The sequence below is a fragment of the Mesocricetus auratus genome, unplaced genomic scaffold (genome assembly GCF_017639785.1).
Source record: "Mesocricetus auratus isolate SY011 unplaced genomic scaffold, BCM_Maur_2.0 Super-Scaffold_100013, whole genome shotgun sequence".
Taxonomy (NCBI): Eukaryota; Metazoa; Chordata; class Mammalia; order Rodentia; family Cricetidae; genus Mesocricetus; species Mesocricetus auratus.
In genome coordinates this window covers 6,282,031-6,303,632 of record NW_024429196.1, presented here as the reverse complement: position 1 = coordinate 6,303,632, position 21,602 = coordinate 6,282,031, and the positions used below count along the sequence as shown (strand labels likewise).

General features: G+C 44.6%; 1 protein-coding gene across 4 annotated transcripts in view; it reads left to right on the top strand.

The window, feature by feature from the left end:
• Gnpat (glyceronephosphate O-acyltransferase) overlaps window positions 1-16,059 on the top strand; it is a 30,168-nt gene extending 14,109 nt beyond the window's left edge. For 3 of the 4 annotated variants that reach the window (XM_005064684.4, XM_021230592.2, XM_021230598.2), the window contains 13 exons: window positions 496-625; window positions 3,628-3,755; window positions 4,174-4,249; window positions 5,054-5,205; window positions 5,319-5,449; window positions 6,917-7,140; window positions 9,559-9,801; window positions 11,235-11,314; window positions 12,023-12,163; window positions 13,079-13,178; window positions 13,259-13,352; window positions 14,220-14,281; window positions 15,779-16,059. In XM_005064684.4, the coding sequence (XP_005064741.1) occupies window positions 496-625; window positions 3,628-3,755; window positions 4,174-4,249; window positions 5,054-5,205; window positions 5,319-5,449; window positions 6,917-7,140; window positions 9,559-9,801; window positions 11,235-11,314; window positions 12,023-12,163; window positions 13,079-13,178; window positions 13,259-13,352; window positions 14,220-14,281; window positions 15,779-15,822 (1,605 nt within the window). In that variant the 3' untranslated portion in view covers window positions 15,823-16,059. The remainder of the gene's footprint in view (window positions 1-495; window positions 626-3,627; window positions 3,756-4,173; window positions 4,250-5,053; window positions 5,206-5,318; window positions 5,450-6,916; window positions 7,141-9,558; window positions 9,802-11,234; window positions 11,315-12,022; window positions 12,164-13,078; window positions 13,179-13,258; window positions 13,353-14,219; window positions 14,282-15,778) is intronic. The other variant, XR_001197129.3, reaches the window with a different exon arrangement.
• Window positions 16,060-21,602: the final 5,543 nt, after the last annotated feature.

Sequence of the window (21,602 nt, the reverse complement as noted above, 5' to 3'; positions counted from 1 at the left end):
ATTTTTGTCTGTGCACATGCAGATTCCTTTCCAACATTTCCATTATCATCTCCTATTATGCTGGTGTGATTTCCTATAAACAGACATTCCCTTAGGATATGGTGGTCAAGGTTAGTTAACTTGATTATAACACATGTGATATAGACCTTACTGCCAGCTCATCGCTTGCCCTGGTTATATTCTGTATTGCATCCCTGTTTCCTTAGATGTCTTTATTTATTTAACTTTTATTGACAGGATCTCTAGCTCATATTGGCCTTGAACTCTCTGTGTAACCAAGGATGACCTTGAGTTTCTGATCCTTCCACCTTCATCTCCAAAATGTCCCAAATGCTGAGATAATAGGCATGCACTACCTTATTCTCTCAGGCTCTGGGATTGCAGGTGTGAGCTACCATGCTCAGCCATGATTGCCCTTTCTGTTTTCTGATTTAAGCTATGATTTTAGTGCCATGACAACTGAAATTCTTGAAAATCCGACTTTTTTTTTTCAAGCTACAACGAGCTATCCAGGAGCACCCTGTAGTCCTGCTGCCCAGTCATCGGAGCTACATTGACTTCCTCATGCTGTCTTTTGTTCTATACAGCTATGATCTACCTGTGCCAGTTATTGCAGCAGGAATAGGTACGTGCATAGTCTTCATCCATGGTTTTAAACTATACAGAATTGCCATTCACTAGAATGATAATAAGAGTACTAAAGAATTTGAAGGGTACCAACAGCAACTTTTGTGAGTCCCTGTCTCCCATGGTGTGGTGGCCCAGTTTGAACCCTGTGCTGTGCAATCCCATGACTGAGCAGACATGGAATTCTGTGCGCATGGGATTCTTTGGATTAGGTTTGAAAAGGAGGCTATCCTGACTTGTCATATTTCCTGCTTTTTAAATTTTGATAATATAGTCATAGTGATCATTATAGATCACAAATAGATAGGGCTTTTAAAACATTCTCAGTTTTGGTAAATATATATAACATAAAGTCTTGACTTGTTTCAGTGTGCAATTTTAGAGGCACTGAGTGCATTCATATTATTGCAGCGCCATTGTTCCTGTCTGCCCTAGAACCCTTAGCATCTTGCAAAGCTGACACTTACTAATGGCTACGCTTTGCTTTTCTCCTACCAGAGGCAGCCACCATTCTACTCCCTGCCTCTGTACCACACACTCTGCAGCCACACCCTTCTGTGACTGACTGATTTCATTTAGCTTGATGACTTTGGTATTGTACCTTGTGTCTGAACCCCCCCCCTTTAAGGCTGAATAATAGTCCATTGTATGGATATACCACATTAATTTTATCCTTTAGCCTGTCTGTGGACACTTTATTTGCTTCTGTCATTTGGTTAATTTGGGTAATATTGTGTCTTAGATAGGGTTACTATCACTGTGATGAAACAAAAGCAAGTTGGGGAGGAAAGTGTTTATTTTGTTCATAGCTCCATATAACAACATATATCAAAAGCAGTAAGGGAAGGAACCCAAACAGGGCAGGAACCTAAAGGCAGGAACTGATGCAGAGGCCATGGAGAGTGCTGCTTACTGACTTGCTCCATTGGCTTTGTTCAGCCTGCTTTCTTATAGAACCCAGGACTACCAGCCCAGGGATGCCACCATCCACATTAATAACTAATTAAGAAAATGCCTTACAGCTGGATACTATGGAAGCATCTTCTCAATTGAGGTTCCTTCCTTTCAGATGACTCTAGCTTGTGTCAAGTTGACACAGAACCAGCCAGGACCCACTGCTATGCATGTGGGATTTAAAAGTATTTACTTATAGAACCCAAGGCCTCAGGCATCAGTGAGAAACACCTCAAAACCATGATAACCATGCTATACCCATGAAGACCATTACTCCTGATAAAACAAAAGCACGTGCATGCCAAGTCCTGGGGGAGACATGACCTCACTTCTGTGCACTACTGCTGGCAACACACAGCAGTATAGACACAACAGGAAACAGTATGGTGGACCTCAAAAAAGTTCCCACGTGACTCAGTGATGTATTTATTGAGGGATCAGGTATGTGTATTGTTCAATTGTTTTCTGTCAAGCTGACACAAGCTAGAGTTTTCTGGGAAAAGGCCCTTGAATTGAGAAACTGCTTCTATCAGATTGTCATGGGCAAGTCTGTAGGCCACTTTCTTGATTAATGATTGATGTGGGAGGATCTAACACATTAGGGGTAGTGCCATCACTGAGCTGGTGGTCCTGGTGTCTGTAAGAAAGCAGACTGAGCAAGCCATGGAGAACAAGTCAGTAAGCAGCACCCCTCTATGGCCTCTGCATCAGCTCCTACCTCCAAGTCCCTGACCTGTTTTAGTTTCTGCCCTGAATTCCTTGCTTCTTCAGTAGTGTCTCATTTCATTCTGACACTGTGTGGTTGTATACTGTATAAGTGTTGTCACTCTAAACCACACTGCTTTGTAAATGTATATCCATGCTTTTATAGAATCCATCCGTAGAATCTGTATTGCACTGGTTCCCTTTCAAGGTCTGTAGGAAAGTAGGGATTCCAGTGTTAATGTAGTGAATCAATAAGGTTAAAGCTGCAGGGACTTGCATGCCTTGAAAAGTGCTTTCTTCTCAATAAAGAGGGGAGGAAGTGATAAAGACTAGGGAAAATGAAAACTATTTAAACTGCTGGGGGAACCTTGCCTTTTTGTAGACCTGCTTTATTTAACTAATTTCATTAAACGTAGGTGATATTTTTACTTGGTGGTGGAGAGATGAGGGTAGGTTGTCCCAGAACTCCAGAGTATGCGAGCACATGCCACTTGATAGTTTCAAAGCATGGCTGAGGATATTGGCCTTCTGACATTGTTGTCATGTTGCTCTGCCATTGCCTTTGTCCCTAGTGGCTTGTAAATACCATGGTGACAAGAGAGGTACAAGGTAACCTCCCAGCAGGCATCTGGTTCAGAGTCTTTTACATAATCCTACTAGATGGCCTTTGTTTTCATTTTCACTCATTTATTTTTGGTTTTTCGAGACAGGGTTTCCCTGTAGTTTTTGGGGCTGTCTTGGAATTCACTCAGTAGACCAGGCTGGCCTCAAACTCACAGAGATCTGCCTGTCTCTGCCTCCCAAGTGCTGGGACTAAAGATGTGCACCACCACCACCCAGCCCATTTTTATTTTTTGTGTATATGTGTTGTGTGCGTGTGTGTGTGTGTACATGTATGAGGATGCACATGCATGTGAGTGCATGTTTGTGTGTATGTGTGAGCATGTTGGGGGGGCAGAGGGTGACATTGGAGTATGGGGGATTTAGGCTAGAGGTTGACATTGGTTACCTTATTTTTAGAGACAGGGTTTCTCTGAACCTGGAGCTCACTGATTTGGCTAGACTGACTGGCCAGTTAATTCTAGAGATCTTGTCACTGTTTCTCTACCCAGCTCTGGAGTATGAGTGTGCTGCCATACCCTGCTTGTCAGATGAATGCTGGGAACTAAGTGCAGTCCTCATGCTTGCATGGCAGACACTTTACACTGAGCTATTTCCCTTTCTGCTCTTTTTCTGAGTTAATCTCTCAAGTGTAACTATTGCTTATTCATGAACTTCTCAATAGTGTTTACATTTAGATTTTTTTTTTTGTTCCCATATTGCCCCTTCCTTGTTTTGTAGACTTCCTAGGAATGAAATTGGTTGGTGAGCTACTCAGGATGTCTGGGGCCTTCTTCATGCGGCGCACCTTTGGTGGAAATAAACTGTACTGGGCCGTATTCTCTGAATATGTGAAGACCATGCTACGGGTAAATGCAGGCACTCCAGGGACCCAGAGCTGCAGAGCTGTCCCGCTCTTCACTTCTGAATAGACCCATAGCTGTCTTTTCCCCTCAAGGAGCATACCAACTCCCAGGGGGCCCTCTTCTAAGAGGCATCCTTGTTTAAGTTTCTGTGAGCAGTGTTTGTTCAAATGGCAGAGGGCACTTGGGATAAGGAATCAGAAAAGGCTATTTCTTAGGCTGTGGATGTGGTTTAGTGGTAAAGTGCTTGCCTAGAATATGAGAGGTCATGGGTTCAGTCCCAGAGTGTACACACACACACACACACACACACACACACACTCACTCACTCACGGGTGGGGAGGAGGGCAGGACACAAAGTAGGCCTGTGCTATTTTGAGAGTAGACAATGGGTTTTGTGTATTTGTTGTGTTTTCTTTTAAAGAATGGTTATGCTCCTGTTGAATTTTTCCTCGAAGGGACACGGAGTCGCTCTGCCAAGACCTTGACTCCTAAATTTGGTAGGTCCCTTATGTATTAGAAGCATATAAATCCTCAAACCTCAGGTGTGTGTCCTTGTAGCTACCAAATAGAACTTGATACTTGTTTGACAAGATACTGTTTTCTTTGTAAATAGAACTGTTCCTTTAAGTGTAGCTAGTTTTGGACACTTTGGATAGTTTATTTTTCTTTATTTCTTTTTTCCTGACTGGGAATGGGATAGGGCAGAAGTATAGAGAATTAAAGCACTGGGCATATATAGCAAGAGCAGACACTGCCTGTCATCACTAAGGAAGTTTGGGGGCTCTCCTGGAAACACGGATTGTGGTTGTAATCTTCATGTATATACATATATGGTTTATTTGTTCCTCAGTAGCCCATGCTGGCATGGAACTCATGTAGCTTCGTCTGGCCTCAGACTTGCTGCTAGTCTCCTCCATAAGCTTCCCAAGTGCTGAGGTGATTAAGTGTGAACTGCTGGGCCCAGTTCTGTCTGTTTTGGATGAGTTAATGAGAGGCAGAAGCTCAGGTGATGTGGGTGTTTTGTGGAAGGCTGGCTATATCTGTTCCTGGTTTGACTTCCCAGCTGGGTTATTTCCCCTTTCATTGTGGGATCAGTAATAAGACTGACTACCAGCTGACAAAATCTTAGACAAAAATGGGAGACGTTGGAAACAGATTTAGGATTCACCTTCTAAACCCTATGGGTGGGAGGCTGTAGGTACAGTGTAGAAGGAAAGAGAGAGGCTGATATATTGTCTGTGAGCCTTCATGTGCCCTGCTCTTTAGTGTACATGGTAAAATATTTCTTCCTGTGTTTACAGGTCTCCTGAATGTTGTGATGGAGCCATTTTTTAAAAGAGAAGTTTTTGATACCTACTTCGTCCCAATTAGCATCAGTTATGATAAAATATTGGAAGAAACTCTTTATGCCTATGAGCTCCTAGGAATTCCTAAGCCAAAGGAATCCACAACTGTAAGTGAGATAGCCGAACTCGACTTTGTTTGTGTGTGCGGAGTACCCTGGCCTACCCATCCACTAATTTACAAATGTACTCCTGTTTTCTCTCTCTCTTGTGATGCCACCAGGGCTTGTTGAGAGCTAGACGGATTCTCTCTGAGAACTTTGGAAGCATCCACGTATACTTTGGAGACCCTGTGTCACTACGCTCTCTAGCGGCAGGGCGGCTCAGTCGGAACCCCTATAACTTGGTGCCAAGGTGCAAGGCCCATGTTTTAATACCTGACACAGAAATGATAAGTAAAATCCACAAGTGTGAATCGGGACTCTTGACTTGACAGCCTCTGAGACCAAACCATGGCTTGCCTGAGCTCTCCCAGCAAACTGCCAGGGAAGCCCTGGCATTACATGTTCATCAGTGGAAAGCTTCAATTAAGGAACCTCATGTTTGAAGCCAACATGGTGGGGCATGTGTGTAATACCAGCCCTCAGGAGGTGGAGGCAGGAGGATCAGGAATTCAAGGTTATCTTCAGCAACATAGCAAGTTTGAGACCAGCCTGGTTTACATGAGACCCTGTCTCAAATAGCAAGCAAACCCAAAGAACTATTTGCCACACACCCCCCCATCCCCAAAGTGCTCACCCATAAAACAAACAAACAAAAAAGGATAAGTTGCAAGCTGTGTGTGCCAATGTGTAACCAGATGATTGATCTTCCTCCTTGGGCTCCAACTTAACAGTGGGGAGAAACAGCACCATAGTTAAGAAGCTCACACACAGGGATTGTGGACACAACTGTGTGGCAGCTGATGTGTCCCGAGCACTGCTTTAGACCCTAGAAAGAAGTACAGAGTAGCAGTGAGCAGGATAGTGCCTCTGTTCTCAGTCACACTGGGTTCTCTAAGGATTCAGGGCACAGATGAGAATTTGTATTTATTTTTCTTTCAATTAAATTAATTGATTTCTTTTGTGTGTTTGTGGACACATGTAGGTTGTCAGACTTGGCAGCAAGCCCCTTTACCCACTGGGCTATCTCACCAGCCCAAGCGTTTGTGTTCTCTTAACTTAGACAAGTCCCCTCGGGAAGTAAGGCAGACATAGCCTCTTCCCGGTTAGCCTCTCAAGTGGCACTGTAGCTCTAGCAATTCTCTAACAGTGAGGTGCATGGCCAGCAGCCTCACTTCTAACTGGAGTCAGAAGCAAATGTTAGCCATTCACTCTACCACAGAGTCCTGACCAGTGCAGGACAGCCTCTTTTTGGCTGTCACATTCCCCTTGATCTCCCTTCTTCTGTAGCTGTCTGTGGTAACCCTGCATGTTTCCTCTGCATCTAGCTGTCAGATGCAGTTGGGCCAGTTCTCTGAGTTCTGCTGCTTCCCAGAAGGGACAACGTCGTTGGTGACCATGTGGTTCTTGCAGTACAGACCCATGGTCCAAGCAGCTGTGCTTGTGGCAATAATATGTTCTGTTTATAAAGTAAAAAAGAGGAACTTTTTCTTCTTTTAAATTATCTAGGACTGGGAATTAATGATTTTGTTTAATTTCAGCTGCATATTCTGGAGACATTGGGCAGGTCATACTATGAAACTAGGGAAATTGGGGGGGTGCTGCTAGTATATGGTTTGAGAGAATTTGGTTGGCAGAAGTATGTCCCACCTGCTAATGGAACCCTTTCCCACCCAATATGTAGATAGCTGAACCCCTCCTTCTGTGCCCCTCCTTCCAGATGCATTCCTCAGAAGCAGTCTGAGGACGTGCACTCCTTTGTCACTGAAGTCGCCTATAGGATACAGCTTCTGCAGATTGAAAACCTGGTTCTGAACCCATGGCTTCTGATAGTTGCCATTCTACTTCAAAACCAGTTATCCATGGACTTGGACACCCTGGTGGAGAAGACTCTGTGGCTCAAGGGCTTAACCCAGGCGTTTGGAGGATTCCTGCTTTGGCCTGGTACGTACATGGGATGGGTTTGGTTTGTAATTTTCATTTCCTAACTTGAGACCCAGTGAGGGGTCTACTTGAGAGTAATTGCTTGTATGTTGTTCACCCTTGAGACTAAACCTCCAGGACTACAGTGCCATTTCCTTGGCAGCTAGAGACCAGAGACTAATGACATGAATACTTCCCTTCCACATCCACCTCTTTTTAATTATAGTTTTGAGGATGTGTGTGTGTGTGTGTGTGTGTGTGTGTGTGTGTGTGTGTGTGTGTGTGTGTGTTTACTCATGTATGTTGTACATGAGCCTGTGGAGGCCAGAGGTTAATGTCAGGTATTTTCACTTTTGCTTCATTTTTTTTTTTTTGAGGCAAGGTTTGCTACAATATAGTTCCTTTTAAAAATTATGGTTGGGGGATGGGAGGTGTTGAGGTCAGAGGACAACTCTGTGGAGCCAGTTCTCTCCTGTCACCTTTATCTATGTTTAGGGATTGAGCTCAAGTTTACTGAGCTTGCATGACAAGAGCATTTAGCCACCGAACCATCCATTTCACCAGCCCCAGGGCTGGTTTTCTTTGTTCCGATATTTTCAGCACAGGAAATTGAACATGAGGTTCTGTATTTGCTTTGTACACTTATCTGCATTCTCAGCCCTCTTTAAGTCTCATTGTGTTTTTAGCCAGCTGCTTACTGGCCCACAGATCTCTGATTCTAGTTCAGTGAGCAAGCATGGTGGTGCATACCCATCATCTCTGTACTCAGGAGAACAAGAGTCTAAGGGCAGCTACAGCTACATTTGACCACATCTTTATTACAAAAAATAAAGAAGAGCTGGGTAGTGGTAATGCCCACCTTTAATTACCAGAACTTGGGAGAAAGAGGCAAGCAGATTTTTGTGTGAGTTCTAGAACAGCCAGGGCTATATGGAGAAACCCTGTCTTTTTTTTTTTTTTTGGGTGGGGGATGGTTTTTGAGGCTGGGTTTCTCTGTGGCTTTGGAGGCTGTTCTGGAACTAGCTCTTATAGACCAGGCTGGTCTCAAACTCACAGAGATTCCTCTGCCTCTGCCTCTGCCTCCCTAGTGCTGGGATTAAAGGTGTGTGCCACCACCGCCGGTAGGTAGTGGTACACACCTTTTAATCCCAGCATTCCAGAAGACAGGAGCAAGCAGAGCTCTGTGAGTTACAGCCAACCTAGTCTACATTTCCAGTTCCAGAATAGCCAGTGTTATATGAAGAAACCCTGTCTCCAAAAAGAAAAGGGGGGGAAAAAAGAAGAGGAAGAGGCACAGCTCAATGAAACCTTCACTGGAGGTCCAGGGAGGTTCAGTGACTAAAGGTGTGTGCCACACAAGCATGGCACAAGTTGGCTTCAGTCCACAGAACCAGATAAGCAGCTGGGCGCGGTCATATGCATCTGCAGCCCCAGCATGCTTACTATCAAGATGAGAGGCAGAGGAGATGAAGAATTGCTCATGGACCAGGCAGCGGGAAGGATGCTCAGCACTTAGGAGCATTTGGTGTACACAGTGCAGAAGAAGAAGCTAGAGGAGAAACCTGGGGCTGGAAGGATGCTCTGTAGTGAAGAGCACTTGCTGTTCTCACCGAGGATCTGGTTCAGTGCCTGGCACCCAAATGGTAGCTTATAACCATCTGTAACTCTAGTTTGAAGGGATCAGACCCTCTCTTCTAACCTCCTGAGGTACTGCACCCATGTGGTATGTTTATATGCAGGCAAAATACTTATACACTTAAAATAAAAATAAATAGTTTTTAAAATGTAGAGAGACCCTGCCTCAAAACAAAGTTGGAAGATAGGAACCAACTCCCAAAATTTGTCCCCTGACCTGTACATACACACCATGTGAACATACACCCCTCATTGGAGTTATGGATACTATGCTGGGGATTTGAAGGTGGGAACCTGTGACAGTATTTAGTGTAAATTGAAAATCACCGGGACTACAGCTAGATTATAATCACTGAAAGACCAGGCCATGATTTATAGAAGTGGACGAGCTGATCCGGGTCTTCTGGTTTCTGTAGGGTAGGGCGCTGGGTGATGGTGAGCTAGCGCTAGGGTCAGTGGATAAGCCTTAGTGCTATGGACATAATACAGGTTACTGAGAGTCCTTGAGGAAGAACTTGTATTCAGGGATTTTGGAGTTGTGGCTTTGATGGAAAGGAGATCTTCAGAGGTGAGGACAGAGTGCAGCTTGGCTCATAGGTAAGGAAGTAGTGGTGGGGCAGGAGCTGGCATTGAGTGACCGCAGATAGTGTGGGCATGTTTGAAAGCTGGCTTTTCAGTTTGGGGACAGGAAGGGGGTGTGTTAGACCATGTAAGTCTTCTGCCTTGGAGCCTGTAGGTTCTGAGAAGCATGGTTGAATTAAAGACTGTCTTCTCACCAAGTTCACTCTGCTGCTCTCTCTGTAGATAACCAGCTTCCTGAGGAAGTGATCCAATCCAGCATCCTCCTGCACTCTAACCTGGCCAGCCTTGTTCAAGACCGGGTGGTCCTGAAAGTGAACTCTGGAGGCTCAGAAATGGTCAAAGGACTTGTGTTCCAACACATCACCCTCCTCATGTGCTCGGCCTACAAGAACCAGCTGCTCAACACTTTTGTCCGTCCGTCCTTAGTAGCTGTAGCCTTGCACATGACACCTGGGCTTAGGAAAGGTAACTTTCAGGAGTGTGGCCTTGAATTTCCGAACAGATCTGGCTCTGTAGTCCCAGAAAGGGAGCAGTGTTAACCCTGTTAAGTGCGGCCCTCTCTGTTCTAATAAAGGAGGCTGCCCACTTATGGGTCTAGAATTGGAAAGTATAGCAGCATGTGGCATAGCCCCAACTACTCAGGAGATTGAGGCAGGGGTAGCTTCCAGGAGTTTAGAGTGAGCTTGGGCTATGTAGCAAAATACAGTTTCTAAACAACAACAGCAGCAGCAACAAAAGAGATGGTTCAATAGTTAAGACTGTGTCTGCTCTTACAGAGGAGCCAAGTTACGTTCCCAGCACCAGTGTTGGGCAGCTTACAACTGCCAACAAACTGCAGTTCCAGGGTACCTGCATACACAGTGCATGTACATATGAATACATATGAATAAAATGAAAATAAATCTTTAAAAAAGCTAAAACATCAGAAATGGAAAGAACTAATGACTCCCTAATCTGTACTGCACCTTTGGGCTAGGAAGATGGCTTAGTAAATATTTGCCAGTTAAGTTTGATTGCTGAGTTGAGATTCTTAGAACTCATGTAAAAAGCTAGGTGTCGTAGCATATATATGAAATCCCAGTATTCCTACAGGGAGATGGGGGCAGAGACAGGAGACTTGCCCCTAAGCTTGTGTACCAGTTATGCCTGAGTGTTCAGCTTAGCAGCAATCAAGAGGGGCTCTGCCTGCAGTGAGGTAGAAATCAAGAACCAACTCCGATAGTTGCCCTCTGATTTCCCACAAACATGCATCCTTAAACATGTACACACAATATAACTTACACTAGCTGTGCCTGTTATAAATAAGGGCAATTAGATCCAGAGAGCCCTGTAATTACTAGAGAGGCTCTTCATTGGGAACACCATTGCCCAGGTCCTGGTCTGATGCAGTTTCTGCTGTGACAGTCCTAGTAGAGGCAGATAGGACACCACCACCATCACTGTATCATGCACAGTGGTATCAGATCACCATGAGTTGAACTGAGTTGTGAAGGCTGGATATACCCAAATCTGCCTGAGGATGGTAGGGCCCCACCCCAGAGAATCTCCTTCAGTTTGTCTCGGAGGCACACTTTAGTCATGTGTGTGTTACTGGTGATTGACCCAGAGACACAGCCACAGTGAAGAAATGGTAGACAGGAGAATAGGGGCAGCTGAGGAGCTTCTAAGGATGATGGCATCGTGCCCATCTCTAGACTGAGGGATTTGAGGCCTTGTTTAATTTATATTCAGCCCTTTTAAACTCTGCTGGACTGTAGTCTGTCCTTCAGATAAACTTTGGGTTGGCTTCAGCTTCCTTTAAGGATTCAATTATTTCCTTGTTACATTCATACACACACATTTGAAGGACTACAATATCAAAAGCAGTGTCTTAATGTTGTGAAATGGGTTCTTTCCAGAGGATGTCTTCAGTTGCTTTTCCTTCCTACGCAACGTGTTTTCAGATGAGTTCATCTTCCTTCCAGGAAACACACTCAGGGTAAGTTCTGACAGCCCAGAGCAGGCATGCCACAGTGCAAGTTCCAGAAATGACAGATGAGGATCCCTGGCATGCTTCAGCACAACAACACATTTCCTCTGAGAGTGGGCCTGTGGCAGGCTTGCCTGGCAATGGGACAGCTGTGGGGCCTGTGTCTTTGCTGGCATGGGCAAAGGCAGGCAGGCAGGCAGACAGAAAGTGCTATAGATTTCTGTGTGCCGTGTGTGTTAAGGAGAGGGTTTTCCTGTCCTCTGTGGGAGTTGGAGTGCGAGAAGTGAGTGCTGCAGGGTTTGAGTCTAAGTCCACTTGGGGGTATTTTCTGGTTTGCTATTAAATTGAAGGAAGTGTTGCAGTGCCAAGTGAAGAACATCTGGTGTGTGTGTGTGTGTGTGAGAGAGAGAGAGAGAGAGAGAGAGAGAGAGGGAGGGAGGGAGGGAGGGAGGGAGGGAGGGAGGGAGGGAGAGAGAGAGAGAGAGAGAGAGAGAGAGAGAGAGAGAGAGAGAGAGAGAGAGAGAGAGAGAGAGAGAGAGAGAGAGAGAGATTTTCTGTCCTGGGCCACAGTTTCACAGATGCTGTGTGTTTACATGTTTCAGGTTTGGCACTTGAGTGTTGGAACAAATGCTCCCAGCTTCAGTGCATAGTCAGGCGGTCCTGTGGAGCCGTGGGGCTAGTGATGTTGGGGTATATGTGCCTCCCCTTTCCTTTTAGGACTTTGAGGAAGGCTGTTACTTGCTGTGTAAAACTGAGGCTATACAGATGACTGGCAAGGACATCATCATCACAGACAAAGGGAATGCTGTGTTAGAATTTCTCGTAGGGCTCTTTAAACCTTTTGTGGAATCATACCAGGTATGTGAAGTTTACAAATGCTGAGTATCCCCATGTTAGTATTGTAAGACTTTCTTCCTGAAATTGCTTCTGGTGAAGGGTGAGCATGTGCCAGATGCATAGTGGGTCCAGATAAATAAGTTCCATGTCTACTCAGTGACAAGCAGGAGAGGTTGGGCCTATCATAGGCTGAGGGTAGCACCCCTGTGAGCCCATTATTGTACACAGAGCTACAGTCATGCTGTGTCTTCCTGTGTTCTTTGTATAACTAGTGTTGATACACAGTGGTTACTAAGTGAGCATAAGACTTGAGTGCCTTCTCCTTTCATTGTACTGAACACTCACTCTACTTCCAACAAGATCCTGCCCAGACTCCCAGAAGAGGGCATAGAACTGGGTTCAGACACTGTACTGCAGCAGGATTCTAGGGAGGGAGGGAATTGGAAATGCAAATGGTCAGATATGTAGGCATTTCAGAAAAGAGGCATCTGTGTCTCTCAGCTCATTGCTTATATACTGACTGAGCACCTGCGATGGGTGGACAGTGGTGACTGTAATCCCAGAGCTGACCTCGTCCCCCTCTTCCCACAAAGTCTAGCATGGGATGGGCACTTGATAAACTGGGGATCAGCCAGTGCTGGAGGGCCTGCACTCTGTGCATTCAGAAAGACAAGTAGGTCCTCTCCCCAGGGAGCCTAAGATGAAACTGGGAGTGATTGTCTTACAGTCAGCTGAGATGAGAAATTAAACTCAACAAATGTCATTTCAAGCTGTCCTTTTCTAATTGCAAAAGCTGCTGGAAGTTCAAAAGAGCTATGTTAGAAGTTCTGCAGACTGTGGAAGTGTCGTTCTTAATGAGGGCAATGTGACTACCATGCTCTCGTATTTGGCTACCCCCTTTCTCTGTGTTCCTTTCATGCTCCCTCTTGAAATCAGATACTTTCCAAATACCTCTTGCATGAAGAAGAGGACTGCTTCACTGAGAAACAGTACTTGGTTGCAGCTAGGAAGTTCACCAGTCAGCTTCTAGATCGAGGTCAGTCACATCTCATCTCTGGGTGGTGGTTTCTCAGATGAGAACAGGAATGATGGCTCGCCCTCTTCCCCTCTTTGCAGGTGCCTCTCAGTGTTATGATGCACTGTCTTCTGAAATGCAGAAAAATGCCTTAGCAGCTTTTGTGAGACTCGGGGTAGTAGAAAGGAAGAAGGTGTAAGTACCAGGTGCTAATGGCGTCAGGGTGAGGACACAGGAATGTGTCTTTCAGTACAGTGCTGTTTCTTTTCTTCTTGCCCTCAAGATTAGATCAGTACAAATTTCCGGGGAACCTTCACGTCACAAAATTAAGAATGTATTCTAGCCCAGGTTTGCCTTGACCTCAGACTGTATTTCCTACATTAATTATAGAAAAGAGTATAGGTAATATGTGTAGGTGTGTGCGTGCATATATATACGGAGAGACAGATCTCCTAACTGAATGAGTATCCCAGTGATAAATTTGAAGCCAAACTCACAACTGTATCCTATGTGATCAGAAGGGGTGTGTGTGTGTGTGTGTGTGTGTAGAGCAGTGGTTCTTAACCTTCCATATGCTGTGACCTTTCGGTACAGTTCCTCATGTTGTGTTGACTCCAACCATAAAATTATTTCATTGCTGCTGCATAACTGTAATTTTGCTACTGCTATGAGCCATAATGTAAATATCTGATATTTGACGCCTGTGAAAGAGTCAATTAACACCACCTCCCACCCTGCCTCCAGGAGGCGCGACCCACAGGTTAAGAACCACTGGTATAGCATCTCCTGAATGAATAAGTGTCTTGAAGCTAAACTGTCATAGTTGTATATCTCCTGTGGTCAGAACAGGAGCGAGAAGCCTTTCAGCTACTTCAGACTGGGGCTGTGGTAGCGCACTGGCCTAGCATGTGTCAGGACTTGGATTTGGTCCCCAAGCTTGAAGAGATAAAAGCTTCATGATGCAGGCCTGTAACAGTCCATGAGAGAATATTACAGTCAGGAAGAATTTGTGAAAAGGTGTCCATCCTAGTTCACACAGTAACACAGCTTTGTTCTCTTTAGAGATAGTAACTACGTGTTTAGTGTGAACGAGCCTGCCACAAGCAAATTAGAAGAAATGCTCGGTAAGTGCAGTTCAATAGGCTCAGACATAGTTTCCTTACTGTGTATGTAAGTAGACATTGAAGTATGCTGTGCCATGAGTATTCTTTTTGTTTGTTTGTTTTAAGATTTGTAGATACAGTGTTCTACCTACAGGCCAGATGAGGGCACTAAATCTCATTACAGATGGCTGTAAGTCACCATATCATTGCTGGGAATTGAACTTAGGACCTCTGGAAAAGCAGCCAGTGATCTTAACCTCTGAGCCATCTCTCCAGCCCCCAGCATAAGTATTCTTATTCAGAAGGAACAGCTGTAGATTCGAATATACACAAACTGAGTATAGGCCAGAATTTCCTTAAGGAAAAGTGCCAGTCACAGCACTTGGGAGCTGAGGCAGGAGGACTGCTGTGAGTTCAAGGCCAACTTTGGGCTACATAGTGAGTACCAGGCCCTCCAGGGCAAGACCCTGTCTTAAAAACCTAAACAAATGGGATAGAGAATGGGGAAGGGGTGAAAACCAAACAGAGGTGGGAGTTGGGGAGGAGTGAGAAAAATGGATGAAGATTTTAAGGTATATACTGCTTACCATGTTTAAAGAACAGGGAAAGGTCAAAAGGGAAAGAAAAGAAAGCACAGCAAAGAGTATTAAGCAAGAAGACACAGCAGTCACAAAATGGGCAGTACTTTACAGCACAGTCAGTTGCTCAGGCCTCCTCTGGTCCAGCATGCAATTCTTTGTGTTCAGCTGTAGTGAGGATGATTCTGTTCTGACTCTGACTTTTGTTTTTTAATAAAAGATTTTATTTTATCTGTATGGGTATTTTTTCCTGCATGTGTGTATATGTACCACATGTGTGCAGTATCCACAGAGGCCAGAAGAGGGCATTGGCTTCCCTAGAACCAGAGAGCTGTTATGTTTCTGTAAGTGCAAAAAGTGTACTTAACCACTGAGCCTGCTCTCCAGCACACCTTCATGTAGCCCTCTCTGACCTCAAACTCACCACGTAGACTACGCCAGCCTCAAACTCACAGAGATCTGCCTGCCTCTGCTCTGCCCCCTCCCCCTAGTGCTGGGACTAAAGGCATGCACTATCATACCTTGCCTTGTTTTTCTTTTCTTATACTGGATCCCGGGTTGATCGAGCCCTCACTATAGTCACTCTGTAGCCTGGAGTGTCTTCAAACTCAAGGTCATACTGACTCAGTTACACTCATCTGTGGTGATGTTTACTATCCCCTGCAGTCTGGAGTACTCTGGTGGTGGATTCTTTAATCACACACTTTCTAGTACAGGATGGAGCTAAGAGCCCTCTGGATGCTGTAGGCTGAGAAAGGAGCATCTAGAAAAGGCATCCACTGACTTTGTAAAGGTCAATAGAATCCAGGGGAGCCTCCTAAGTGATCAGTGGAGTTCTCAGTGTTTGCAGCTTGCCTTGCAGAGTGGACCACAGCCTTACTACAAAGTTATAGCAACAAGCAAGACCACCGTTATCTCATTAGCTGTCTCTTTGTCTTAGGATGCAAGATGCCAATAGGAAAACCAGCTACTGCAAAACTTTAATAATCATGAAGCAGTTGTGGAAAACACATTTCCATAGTGACAGTCATAAAGGACTTACTTTGCCACAAATGGGCATCAAGAGGAGGATTTGTCTTCTATCTCCCTGAGACCTGTGAGCCATGCTTCTGCCAAGAGGAGATGACCAGTGAGAGCGTCAGTGTGATCTTCCTGACACGATGACTGCTGGCATTCATGTCAACCTGTGTGTTCTAAAATAAAACAGTTTTTTTGAAAACATTCTTGGGAAACAGAGCTCAGGCCCCATTCACTGCCACTCGATTTCCCACAATGCTCCACTTTCAGGCTGACTTATGAATGGGGTACAACAGCAGCTTTGGCCATTCACTGTGCAGGAAAACACTGAAGAAGGGACACAGGTGAGTGTTCCCAACCCACAGCCTGAAGCTGGGAGCATGAGCATAACAAGAGAGTTCTCTCCTGAGCTCCATGAGGGTTCCAGTCAAAACACAAGTGTACTAAGAATATTGTATATCGTTACCTACGGACTGTGTGTGTCAAGTGTATATAAAACAAAGGAAGTTCATGTCTAGACTCAGGTCAGATCTCTAAGACATTTTGTTTTGGATCGGCAGGTGTTCCAAAATCTCAAAAAGCAGCCCAACTTACTGTGCTTTCTCAGTATATTCAATAACTAACTAAGCAAATTGTGTACAACAAACATGCTTATATGATGTACCATGAATGTATGTGGAGGGGATGAGTGAGACAGGATAGCTCTGCAAGTTAGAACATTCTGGAAGTCACCAATGACCCCCCCCCCAGCATCGGTGGAGCTATATCAGGGGGTAGGGCTGGGTAATAGAGGAAAGACTATGGGTGTGTGTAGAGAGAATTGTGGTCTCAGATAGGTCCTTGGGGCTGCCAGAGCAGAAAGCAGGACCTTCCGAATGCTTGAATTTCTTGTGTTCTGAAAGCTGGAGTCCATGATTGAGGGTTCCTCCGCAGTCATCCGAAGTAGGTTCACCTTGGCTTTTGTACATGGCTGCTGATTCTCCATGTGACTCAGGACCTCTTTGTCTACCCACAGAAAGCAGGCTGGACAGGGTGGTACATGCTTGATTTCCCATTGGGATTGTGAATTTAAGGACTCTTAAGAAAAGCCCAAAATGATCACTAGATTCATCATGAGGTGCTCTTCCTCATCAGTATAAGAATCTGGGGTACAGTTCAATCATCAGGGACAGGTGTTTGAAATATAAGAACCAAGGAAGGTCACTGAAAAGCCCAGTGTGGTCCTGTCTCTCCAAATTCCCCAGGTGGTGCATCTGTTCCCAACGCCTAGGACAGCATTTACTGCTTTAGGAAACTAGAAGGGAATCCTGCACTTTGAAGTATACCACTGAACAGTGATCCTGCAGTGGATTCTAGTGGGCAGGTCACAGCACCATCAACCACTGTCACGTGCCATACCTCAGCACACCATTCTGCTGGTCTGAGCTGAGATGTTCACCAGGTAGGTGTTGGCCTTGAACTCACCAGGTGGCTGAGAATGAATGAGCTTTGGATCCTCCTGGCTCTACCTCAGTGCTGACCTTACAGGCACACACCACCATGTTAGTTTGTGCGATGGTTTTGCAATGCTGGGGATTAAAAGCAGGCATGTTAGGTATACTAAGCCTATCCCCAGCTTGAAAAAGGATTATTAAAGTATAAATCTGGGGCTGAAGAGATGGCTTAGAGATAAGAGCACTTGCTGTTCTTCCATTGGACCTGAGTTCAGATTCTACCACCCACGTTGGGTGGCCCACAACATTTGCAACTCCGCTTTGGGGAATCTGACATCCTCTTTTCGCCACTACAGAGACACTCGTTCACATAATTAAAAAAAAATTGGAAGCCGGGCGTTGGTGGCGCACGCCTTTAATCCCAGCACTCGGGAGGCAGAGGCAGGCGGATCTCTGTGAGTTCGAGACCAGCCTGGTCTACAGAGCGAGTTCCAGGACAGCCTCCAAAGCCACAGAGAAACCCTGTCTCGAAAAACCAAAAAAAATTTTTTTTGAGTGATGGAGCCTGGTGTGATAACACTTTCACCTGGCACTCTCGAGGCAGAGGCAAGGGGATGCCTGTGAACTCAAGACCAGCCTGATCTGTATAGAGTTCCAAGCCAGCCTAGGGCTATGCAGGCCCTGTCTAAAAATGGGGGGAAAAATTAAATCTTACTACACCTAAGGCTACTTTTATCACATAATGAATGATTGTGATTATTGAAAACTAATTTTCCTGTATTATTGGGGAGAATTACACTACTTTCTGGATTATCAAATTTGGCAGTGTTTATCTAAATTAAGGCTGACATCACAGCAAGTGCACCAAGACAGCATCATGGGTAAATACAGGACCCACTCTGGTACCTCCAGGAAAATAGTGAAGAAAATTGAAACGAGCCAGCACACCAAGTTTATTTGCTCCTTCAGTGGCAAGACCAAGCAGAAGAGATAGGATTGTGGGCACTTGGCATAATGGTTCCTTCATGAAAACTGTCACAGGAGGGACTTAGGCCTACAATGCCATATCTGTGTCACAGTCAAGTCTGCCACCAGAGGACTGACTGAAGGGGGAACTGAAAGGCCAGTAGAAGCATTACCATTGGATTTCTAGCTCACAATAAATGGGTTAATGTATGTAGCAAAAGGAGGCAGTTTGGCACAGCAACACCTAGAAATAGATTATATACATATATCCCCATAAGGAAAGATGTATACATATGTATATATGCATCTATATGCATATGTAAACTTTGCCAGGAAATTAAAAAAAAAAAAGAAAAACCTTATGTGTATGTGTTCAAGGAGGCCAGATGTCATTTTCTGAAGCTGGGGTTACAATTTTGGGTACTGGGAACTGAACCCCGGTCCTCAAGAGCAACAAGTGTTCTTAACCACTCAACTACCTCCCCCTGGTGTCATTATCTTCTTTCTCAAGTTCTAGCTGTCCTGGAATTCACTGTGTAAACTAGGTTGGCCTTGAACTCAAGAGATCTGCCTGCTTCTGCCTCCCAATAGATGGGATTAAAGGTGTGTGCCACCACACCTGGCTGTTTTTTTTGTTTTCTTTTGTTTTTCAGACAGGGTCTTGCTGGGTATCCCTGATTAGCTAGCTAGACATTCCCTTGTTTCTGCCTCCTAGATGCTGGAACTAAAAATGTGTGCCATCACATCCAGCTGGGAGTATTTCCAAGTCAACCTGAAGCTGACAAGGTTACCAGAAAATGAAAACTCATGATTAACTGTGGAGATTACCCCATCACAGACAACCCCAGGGAAGTACAGCTACAGTGGGACGGTGCTTTGAAATACTTGAGTGAATAAAACAAGATAGGAACTGTGAGTTCTGGGGGAGGGTGCATGTAGAGCTTGCCAGGGTCATCTGGCAGACCGCTGGGGCTTTCCACAAGGTGAGGGCCCTGTTGCTCTCTTGTTATACACCTTTCCCTAGCTCTGCAATCCCTTCGGGCAGGTCTCTTCCAGACATGCCCATGGCACACACTTCCCTTTCTTTTTACACCCATATCTGCCAGTAGTTTCATAATAAACTGCCACATTTGAAAGTACATTGAGCGTGGGTGTTTCTGCTGTGTACAGCTGTTTTTAACTTTGTCCTATTTTTAAAGATAGGAAGAGGACGGGCAAAGTGAAGCACACCCTCTGGTCTTTTAACTGTATAATGGCTTCCTTATTTTCCACCCACTTTTGTGATATTTACCTCAGTCAGTGGATAAAACTTTGTAACCAGGCGGTGGTGCGCCTGCCTTTAATCTCAACACTCAGGTGGATCTCTAGAGTGAGTTCCAGAACAGACTCCAAAAACTACAGGAAACCCTGTCTTGGGACAACCCTCTCCCCCCATCCCCCTGCAAATCTCAACTGGTACATTTGAATTTTCCCACTCAAGGATATTCCAAAAAAAAAAAGAAAAAAATGAGCTTTCTAAGGCCTGGGTTGTTGCTTCAAGTACTTAGTATAAGGACCTCGGTTTGATCTCCAGCGCCCTCAAAACTTAAAGAAACTTCATTTATTTAAAATTCTGGCAGTATGCAAAAATACTTAAAATCATCTAGTAGTTCCCCGTTCTCCCCACATAAATAAAAGAACATAAGAATACTGAATAAACATAAATAGAGCTGCCAGGAGGGCAGTGGTTGCACACATTTTACAATCCCAGCACTCTGGAGGCAGAGGCAGGAGGATCTCTGAGTTCTATGCCTGAGACTGGTCCACATAGATAGTTCTAAACCAGCCAGGGCTAGAGTGAGGCCCCCTCTCAAAATACGTACAAATAAACACATAAAATATTACAATAGCACTTCTATCCAGTGTGAGAACACTGTAAACTTATTTTCTCAGTTTAGACGACTCCATCTCACAGCATGTCAAAGTACACAGCAATGCTTTCATCTTATACAGCAAGCCCCAGCTTCCAATCCTGGTTAAGACACAAGGTGCAGGATGAAAGTGCTAATAATCTATTGACAGGTAACATCTTGAACAGAAATGATTTTGAGCACTGAAGTGACAGGAGGCTTTCATCAGACACCAAATTCCCAACCATTCCATCTGTGATTCCTGGTCCTTGTGTTTAGTTTGGAAGCAAACAAGAAAAGGAAATGTTGAAGTGGGGTATCAGTACAAACGGAACAATCACTGTGCCAGATGATCCTTTAGAACTTGCTCGGAGTCTGATGAAACATGGGAGTCAGAGGAGCTCTGACCCTATCTGAGGGGACAGTGAAGTGTACCAAGTGTCTGGCACCAAGATGGATCCAGTCAGCTTCCTACACGGATTTCCCAGGCTTAACAGAATAAGATTCTCTCCTTCCATCTCAATAAAGTTACAACTATTTGTTATCATGTGGGGAAACACATTGGCATTCTTATAGCTCTGTGTCCTAAGAGAGCTCTCCATTCCCCCAAACCCAGTACTGGATTCACACAGAACATCTTGCATATTAAACTCCAAGTGGCACCAAAGAGTCATCACAACCACACAATTCTATGAAATTCAAGTTTCCAGTGATCTTAAGACCAATTAGTATTTTTGTTTGGTCATGTAGAAAATCCTAACATAGCCCAGCATAGTGGCACAAGCCTCTGATTCCAGCCCTTAGGAGGCAGAGGCAGGAAGCTCTCTATCGAGTTCAAGGCCAGCCTGGTCTTCGTTAAAAGTTCCAAAACAGGGTTACACAGAGAAACCCTGTCATAAAAAAAAAAGCCTAACATGAAAAAAAAAGTCAGTAAAAATCTGCAATGGTGATTTCCAACATTTTAGAAAGAAAAAAAATGAGTTAACTAAGCCTAGGGGTTTTGTAACCCTAAATGACTGCAGAAACCATGTAAGAGTTTACCTAATCTTATATCTTAATACTACTTTTTATTCAGACAAGAAGTAATCCTTAGAACCAATGGTATAAACACATGGCAGCATGAACAAAAACCGGAGCTAGAAGCTAGTGGGAAAATGGGTCTTTGAAAACACTTTCTAATAGAGAGCATTAGATAATCAGTAAAGAGCAGAGCATTTTATGAATCTTAGCTCCCACCCCTATTCCTTACTGAACAACCTGAAATAAGCATTATAAACTACAGTTCTCTTAAAAGTTGTTTTTTGTTGCTTTAGAGGCAGGGTCTCTCTGTAGAGGCCTGGCTGTCCTGGAATTCACCTTGTTTACCAGCTGGCCTTGGATACACCTGCCTCTTGCTCCCAGTGCAGTGATTAAAAGCATACACCAGCATTCCTGGATCTTGTGTTTTAAAGTGCAACAC